This window comes from Fragaria vesca, linkage group LG3, assembly GCF_000184155.1.
Source record: "Fragaria vesca subsp. vesca linkage group LG3, FraVesHawaii_1.0, whole genome shotgun sequence".
In the NCBI taxonomy this organism is placed as follows: Eukaryota; Viridiplantae; Streptophyta; class Magnoliopsida; order Rosales; family Rosaceae; genus Fragaria; species Fragaria vesca.
Window position 1 is genome coordinate 26,793,596 of NC_020493.1, and position 8,930 is coordinate 26,802,525.

At 38.8% G+C, this 8,930-nt stretch overlaps 1 protein-coding gene across 1 annotated transcript in view; it reads left to right on the plus strand.

Annotated features, from left to right (window-relative positions):
• Positions 1-4,236: 4,236 nt before the first annotated feature.
• LOC101309237 (ABC transporter C family member 10-like) overlaps positions 4,237-8,930 on the plus strand; it is a 5,390-nt gene continuing 696 nt past the window's right edge. The window contains exons 1-8 of the mRNA XM_004296252.1: positions 4,237-6,267; positions 6,392-6,712; positions 6,792-6,878; positions 7,040-7,627; positions 7,718-7,882; positions 8,006-8,300; positions 8,394-8,608; positions 8,691-8,929. Coding sequence (XP_004296300.1) covers positions 4,237-6,267; positions 6,392-6,712; positions 6,792-6,878; positions 7,040-7,627; positions 7,718-7,882; positions 8,006-8,300; positions 8,394-8,608; positions 8,691-8,929 — 3,941 coding nt within the window. The remainder of the gene's footprint in view (positions 6,268-6,391; positions 6,713-6,791; positions 6,879-7,039; positions 7,628-7,717; positions 7,883-8,005; positions 8,301-8,393; positions 8,609-8,690; position 8,930) is intronic.

An 8,930-nucleotide genomic window follows, 5' to 3' on the forward strand; every position in this document is an offset into this window, starting at 1 on the left:
AAAAGACCAAAACCCATTTTTCCATCTTATAATTAAGTTCTGCCTTTGATTTGCATTTCAGACACTCCATATAAATTAAGCCTCTCACTTTCAAGTCTCTCTTCCTCAGCCCTCCTCTTGTCCCCAAACTTTTCAAGTCAAGCCCCGGCCTCTTTTGTGTACATGTAAGTATGAGTGTGTCTGTGTGGTACTAGCTAATAGCAGCAGTAGATAGCTAGCTAGCTGGTTTGATCAATGATCATCTTGTGAGATCAACTTGTATGGCATGCATGCTATATCTATGAAATTAATTAGATTCATTTCCTTCTCTACTTTGATTTTCGAAATTGATTCTTGATCATGGTGCATGTATCCATCAAAAGGGTGGTTGATTTTTCATGCATCAAAAAGAATCAATAAGGAAAATGGTAGCTAGATCCATTCATTTGGAGATGATTTGATCCTTCTTAATTTCTTTAGGTGAAAAGGAATATGTTCTTGATTTCAACTACTATTTGCAAAATATTTTTTTTAATATATGGATCTGTTGAGATTTTGTTATTTCCATGACATGTAATGCATTAGATATGATATATTATGAGTTTTTTGATGGATCTATATGCCTACATGAACCTAGTGTAATTGATTGTGTTTGATTTTTAGTTTGGGATCGATCACTATCAATTGTTTTGATCGGATCTTCCGATCTTGTCCGGAAATAACAAAATTTTAGATTTACATTTGTCGGACATGCGCAAGCCTCCGACCATCGTGAGTTAGTGATTACGTCGATTCTACCGTACAATCAACATAATCAATGTTGATGAGAGACATCACTCACTGTTCAAAGCCTATTCAGATATTGTTTGCACGCGGACACTAACATTATTTATATGACTGTTTTTGTTGATTTTGGGGCAAAAATTTCAAAAAGAAAAGGTTATGAATGCCTATATATCCCAAAATTTGAAGCCATTGGTGATTGATTTTGTAATTTTATTTAGAACTACAAGATTGATATTTTGTTTTCTTGGTGACAACCAAAGCTATGTTGGAAATTCAGAAGTTCTCCCTCGTTTTTTGACCTTGCGGTTTGGGAAGTCTATAGATAAATGCACTATATCTGGTTGAGTCTGTAATTCCACACGCCCAACCACACTATCACTCCCTCTGTCCTAATGATGTCTTTTTGTTCTTTACTTGTGAAACGCTTTGCCCTTCTGTATTTTGTGTCAGCCTTTCCAGATCATTTTGCGATTTCTCCTCATATCTTTCAGTCTCGAAACTTTCATGCATGATTAGTCATGCATACTTCAATTTCTGTCCATGCGGAATCGTTACTAGTATCAATTTGTAATTTGTATCTTTCTGCTTCAAACTAATCAATTAAGTTGATGGACTAACTAGCTTTCATATATATGTATTTTACCAGCTTCAAAAATGGCAGCCCTCGACTTAACCCTCAGGCTTGGATTACCAACCTCCACTGATCCTCAAGTAATTCCTCCTCAGCAGTTTCCCCTTAATATATATGCTGCTCCCAGATGGGCTCAGGTATTGGTCTTGATGATCTTTAGCTAGTGAACTATATATATATATGATAATTGTGAGCAACATAAATGAAAGATTTATTTACAAGCAGTCAAGCATCACTAATAGATGTCAGGTAAATACAATATGCCCTTTGCTGTTTCTTATATACTCTATATGCCTTTAGTTGTTCATCTTGTTTGCTATATACATGAAAATATCAACATGGAGTGACTAGCTCTAAGTGTTTCGTACATGTTCATGCATGAAAATAATAAACGCAACTCCTAGCCTTACCGCCCTTACGTGTTTAATTATCACTTCTTTACGTTTATTAACATATGTAGTTACTAATTAATAACGTACATAACCTCGGTTAAAAGTATGCATCTAATAATATAGTTGATCGATTACGTACGACAACATCTATAAACTTTCTTAATTTTAAGAACATTTGCAAAGACGGTGTTTAATACGTGAGTAATAATGCGATAGTCTCTAACTACCTATATATACCTCCTCTTTTTCGTTTTTTTTTCCTATTGTTGTGTTCTGAAAATAGATGAAACACCCCAATTTATTTTAACTAATATATATGCATATGTAGAATTGTATATACAGTAAACATGTCTTGTAGATCATGTCCTTCATTAAATGATTAAAACATTTCTTTTCATTATTACCAACTGATGATGTTATTTGTTCCATTGATTGATCACCTGTTTAGGGCTTTGGTTATGGAGCTTCTGCTGGCAGGGCTCATGCTGACGAATACTCGGCTACCATGAATCTAACGGATTTTCAGAGATCCATTAAGGAGTACTGCCTGCTCACTGTCTCCATCACGCAAGGGAAGGTCGGGGGATCAAAGAAAAGGAAGACACCCCACTCTGATGAACGCCCCGTGGTGCCGAGACCTGAAGATCGGAACAGGACTTGTTCTAACTTCAACTGTCGGGCAGCTGCAACTCCAATGTGGCGTACAGGACCTCTAGGGCCAAAGGTAAGTTCAACAGTGTTCATATATGTGTGTGTGTGTGTGCGTGTTTAAGCGTTTTTACTATATATATAACTTGATTACTTCTGCATGCTTGTGGAGCTTCACTGATATGACTCTCTCTCTTTCTGATGCTCACAGTCACTTTGCAACGCTTGTGGGATCAAGTATCGCAAGCTCAAGCTCAAGGAGAAGCAACGGGAGGTGGGAGCTTCCGGAGAGGGCAGCTCTAGTGCATAAGGATTAAGAAGACAGATTAATCCCGAGTGTTAGACTTGGGCCTCAATAAATTAAATTTTCTTTTAAGTAACATATGAACTTTGAAGTTTAGCTTCGATTTATGCTTTGCAGTGAATTTTCTGTTATGAAATTAGACTCATTAGTGATGATGGTTAATCTCTCTTATGAATAAATTTCAAGTTCATTATTTACAATTGACTGAAATCGTAGAATATGTCTTCGAAATCTTAACTAGTCCTTCACAAGAGGTCGACTCCAAGTAACTCATCGACAGTATTCAACGGAGGTCGCATATTCCATGGTGAATCCATACCACTGGTTCATGACACATTCTGACCTTGCCGGACAACGGGAATCAATTATATTCCGTCACGAGTATTGAGAAGCCAATTATGTCACGGATAAGTTAGCTGCTCTTGGTCATGGTGCGGTGCGGCCTAAAGTTTTGGTTTTTTTGTCTTCCACTGTATGTTTCACCGGCTTTTCTTTTGGATGGCTGGGTATGGAAGTAGGTCGTGGCTTTTTACTGTAATTTTGTTCCGTTTTCTTCCAACATAAAAAATAAAAAAAATAAAAAAAAGGAAAGAAAAAAAACTAGTCCTTGACAAGACGCAAGTACGTGGTGCGGCAAAAGAGCAGTTACAGCTTTTAAAACTGTGATTCGGAGTTTCGGACCACGGAACATGATCGCTTTTAAAGCTTGACCGGAACAGTTACCCACTATAGTCCAAGCCCTTTTATGACTCTAAAACACCACAAATGGCAATAAACCAACCCACGTACACCGTTTTCTCTTGTCCAACGAAAGCCCATACGTGTATCATGATTTAGCTCTGGACCCAATTAATAATTGTTTGCATGACCCGCAAACAGAGACCCTCTTCAAAAATATTGGTTTTTGTGCGTCCATTTGTAAATCACAAAAGAGTTACTAGGTCCTCATTTCTTCAGTACTGAAATGAGAAACTAACTTCCTTGTCAAGCTGAAACTCCATAGTTGCATTTCTGGTAATAAGGCCATCCACTTATATTCGCTAGTTGCATATTGTCAAGTGTGTATATTGTGGAACTCTTTTATAACAAGTTGTTGATCTGTGGTTGCTGTTTTCTTCCTCCTTTGTATGATATGGTTGAATTTCACAGCAGTTGAGCTGTTGAGGTCAGAGAGCTTGCTGAGTGATGAACTGGGTGACTTAGTAGAATCATATAGTTTCTGCTGCCACTGCTGCTTTGCCTAAGAGAAAGAGGACCTTCTGTTCTCTTGGCCAAAATCTCATTGGTATGTTCCTCACATTTCTCTACTTATCTTGATAGAAAGATATATACTGTCTTTGATGTTTTTGGGTTTTAGTTTTGATTAACAAGCTTTATGCTTTCTGGGTTTTTTTGCTGGTTTTAAGTTTGTCATGCAAATTTTCTTAGTATATTTTCTTGTGTTGCATACTATGCAGAGTAAGAAGAGCAGTAGAGGTCTAGAGTAACCGGAAAGGATGACGGGGGATTTATGGACCGCGTTTTGTGGGGAATCTGGAGCTTCAGAGAGTTTTAACTTTCAGTTTCTGGTTCATCCTTCTTCATGCGTTAATCACGCGTTGATAATTTTCCTAGACATTGTACTTCTTGTGGTGCTCTTGTTCACTGTGTTTCTCAAGTCATCAAAAACAGTTCATGTTCCAGCCCGATTTCTAGGCTTTTCGAGTTGGCAAATAGTCTCGGCCATTTTCAATGGCGGTCTTGTATTTGTGCACTTGTGCTTGGGAGTCTGGAATTTAGAAGAGAAGCTGAGGTATTCACACACTGTTTTGCCTTTGAATTGGTGGTTACTTGGTATTTTTCAAGGCTTCACATGGTTGTTTTTGAGTTTAACTCTAAGCATCAGGGTGAAGAAACTTCCAAGACAGCCTTCAAGACTGCTGTCCATCCTTGCATTTTTGTTCTCCGGAGTTGTCTTTGCTCTATCGCTCTTTGCTGTCATTTTCAGAAATGAAATATCAGTTGAGATAGTACTAGATATCCTGACTTTCCCAGGAGCAGCATTGTTGCTGTTATGTGTTTTCAAGGGGTATAAGTATGAAGACGGTGAGGAGATCATCAGTGACAATGGCCTTTATGCCCCTTTAAATGGTGAGTCCAATGGCAATAGTGAAGGTAATGATCATACAACCCCATTCAGCAAAGCTGGTTTATTCAGTAGAATGTCATTCTGGTGGTTAAATTCATTGATGAAAAGAGGTAAGGAGAAAACTCTGGAGGATGAAGATATACCGGAGTTGCGCAAGGAAGATCGAGCAGAAAGTTGTTATGGGATGTTTCTGGAGCAACTGAGCAAGCAGAAAAAAATTGGACCAAATTCGCAGCCATCAGTGTTAAGGATTCTAATCCTATGCCACTGGAAGGAGATTTTACTATCTGGTTTCTTTGCGTTGCTGAAGATACTCTCTCTCTGTGCTGGTCCTCTGCTTCTCAATGCCTTCATTTTGGTTGCAGAGGGAAATGCAAGTTTCGAGCATGAAGGTTATCTGTTAGCCGGAGCACTTTTTGTTTTGAAAACCATTGAATCCTTGTCACAAAGGCAGTGGTACTTCAGGTGCAGGCTTATTGGTTTGAAAGTTAGGTCTTTGCTGTCAGCAGCCATTTACAAAAAGCAATTGAGATTATCTAATGCTGCTAAGTTGACACACTCAGGTGGTGAGATTATGAATTATGTTACTGTTGATGCGTATAGGATTGGAGAATTCCCATTTTGGTTCCATCAGACTTGGACTACTAGCGTCCAGCTCTGTTTTTCTTTGGTAATTCTTTTCCGTGCGGTCGGCCTAGCTACATTTGCAGCCTTGGTGATGATACTTTTTAGTATTATTTTGAATGCTCCACTTGCAAAGCTACAACATAGGTTTCAGAGTAAGCTTATGAAGGCACAAGATGAAAGACTCAAGGCTAGTTCTGAGGCTCTAGTGAACATGAAGGTCTTAAAGTTATATGCATGGGAAACACATTTCAGGAAGGCAATAGAGAAGTTACGGAAAGAGGAGCACAAATGGTTATCTGCAATGCTGTTCAGAAAAGCATATAGTACTTTCCTCTTTTGGACAACTCCTGCTTTAGTCTCTGCTGCAACATTTGGGGCATGCTATTTGCTCAATATTCCGTTACATGCGAATAATATTTTCACTTTCATCTCCACTCTGAGACTTGTTCAGGAACCCATTCGAACAATACCTGATGTTTTTGCGGTTGCCATTCAAGCCAAGGTTGGATTTGCTCGTATTGTGAAATTCCTCGAGGCACCTGAGCTGCAACCTTCAAATGTCCGGAAGTGCAACATGAAGAATGTAGATAAGTCCATTGAAATTAAGTCAGCTAATTTTTCATGGGAAGAGAATTCATCGAAGTCCATACTGAGAAATATAAATTTAGAGGTTAGACCAGGCGAAAAGGTGGCTATATGTGGAGAAGTTGGCTCAGGCAAATCAAGCCTTTTGGCTGCAATTCTTGGAGAAATTCCAACTGTGCAAGGAAATGTAAGTTACTACTTTGCTCTGTTCCATTAGCATACAAATCTTTTTTAATGGGATCTAGGTGCAAATTACTTTGAAATAGAAAAATGTACATAATAAAACCAGCATTTTCTTTATCGACTTTCAGATTCAAGTTTATGGCAAGATTGCCTATGTTTCTCAAACAGCTTGGATTCAGTCAGGAACTATACAAGAAAATATTCTCTTTGGCTCTTGTATGGATAGTAAGAGATACCGGGAAACACTTGAGAGATGCTCACTAGTAAAGGATCTTGAGCTGCTTCCCTATGGTGACCTTACTGAAATAGGGGAGAGAGGGGTGAATCTTAGTGGAGGTCAGAAGCAGCGGATCCAACTTGCACGCGCTCTCTATCAGGATGCTGATATATATCTCTTGGATGATCCATTCAGTGCTGTTGATGCACATACTGCCACAAGCTTATTTAATGTAAATTTACATTCCAAACTTGGGCTGTGCCTTTTTTATTTTACTTGCTTATACTGCAAGCTGACTTGTACATTGGCAGGAATATGTAATGGAAGCACTTTCAGGCAAGACAGTACTACTTGTGACCCATCAAGTTGATTTCTTGCCTGCATTTCATTTCGTTTTGGTTAGTCTTCTCCGACTCTAAATCTTTTGTGTGCAAAACCAATATATTTATTGTTGAGGGCTAGTAGTGTCGTGCAAGTTCTGTGTTATTCATGAATGTTATCATTAGCAGATCACTGCTGGTCGAATGCAAATGATTTTAAATTTGAATTTTGTTAACAGTTGATGATGGATGGGGAGATCCTACAAGCAGCTCCGTATCAGCATCTATTGGATATAAGCCGTGAATTCCAGGACCTTGTCAATGCACACAAAGAAACTGCTGGTTCCGAAAGGCTTTCAGATGTCACTTCTGCTCAAAATTCTGGAATATCGTCTACAGAGATTAAGAAGAGTTATGTGGAAAAGCCATTGAAAGAAAATAAAGGTGACCAATTGATTAAACTAGAAGAGAGAGAGACAGGAGACACAGGTCTAAAGCCATACATACTGTATCTGAAACAGAACAAAGGGTTCTTGTACTTCTCAATTGCCATTTGTCTACACTTCACTTTCGTTATGAGTGAGATTGCGCAGAACTCTTGGATGGCTGCTAGTGTCGACAATCCAAATGTTAGCACATTGCAAATGATTTTGGTTTACTTAGCGATTGGATTCCCCGCTACATTCATTTTTCTGTTCAGATCTCTTGCAGTAGTTAATGGGGGTCTTGAAACGTCAAAGTCTATATTCTCACAACTACTAAACTCCCTTTTTCGTGCACCCATGTCATTCTATGATTCAACACCCTTGGGAAGGGTACTTAGTCGGGTATGCATTTCAACTAGAAACTTTGGTTTATAGACTAGGAGGGCATGAAAGATACTAATAGCTTTATCTGCTGCATTGTTTCATGGTTAGGTTTCATCTGATCTGAGTATCACAGATATTGATATTCCATTCGCTTTAGTATTTGCTTGCACATCTACCATCAATGCCTATAGCAATCTTGGAGTATTGACTGTTGTTACCTGGCAAGTCCTGTTTGTCTCCATACCAATGATCTATGTCGCAATTCAGCTACAGGTAATGCTATGTGAGGTTCTTTCATATGTCTGAATTTAAATTTGATAGATCAGAGAAATTTCTTTTTGTTTGAATAAAATATGATTAGACATGAGGGGAACATGATGGCATTTCTTATTTCAGAAATATTACTATTCCACTGCAAAAGAGTTGATGAGGATCAACGGAATAACCAAGTCCTTTGTAGCGAACCATCTCACGGAGTCTGTCTCAGGTGCCATTACCATAAGAGCTTTCAATGAAGAAGATCGCTTCTCGGCAAAGAACTTTGACCTCATTGACACAAATGCTAGTCCTTATTTCCACAGTTTTTCGGCAAATGAGTGGTTAATTCAACGGTTAGAGATGATCAGCGCAGCGGTTCTTGCCTCTGCAGCACTTTGCATGGTTTTGCTTCCAACTGGAACTTTTAGCTCTGGTAAGTTTTCCTTGATTTTTCTGGATGTACCCGCCTGGAGATTAAGCTATTGATTTTTGACACTTCTACTAATGATTATATATGTTACTGCAGGATTTGTTGGGATGGCACTTTCTTATGGTCTATCATTAAACGTGACCTTGATCAAATCAATTCAGAACCAGTGCACTATAGCAAATTACATCATTTCTGTAGAAAGACTAGATCAATACATGCACATTCCGAGTGAATCCCCAGAAGTAGTTGAGGGAAATCGTCCACCGGCCAACTGGCCTGTAGTAGGAAAAGTGGAGATACAAAATTTGCAGGTAAAGACCGGTGTGTCTTTAGTATTGAAAACTAATATTTATGTTGAAGAAGGTTACTAAGACATATTTGATGTCAAAACAGATAAGATATAGGGAAGACACACCACTTGTTCTCCGAGGGATCAGTTGTATTTTTGAAGGAGGGCATAAAATTGGTATTGTTGGTAGGACAGGCAGTGGGAAGTCTACTCTAATCGGTGCTCTATTTCGGCTGGTTGAGCCAGCCGGAGGGAAGATCATAGTCGATGGCATTGACATCTGCACTATAGGCCTTCATGATCTGAGGTCAAGAATTGGAATAATACCTCAAGACCCTACTCTC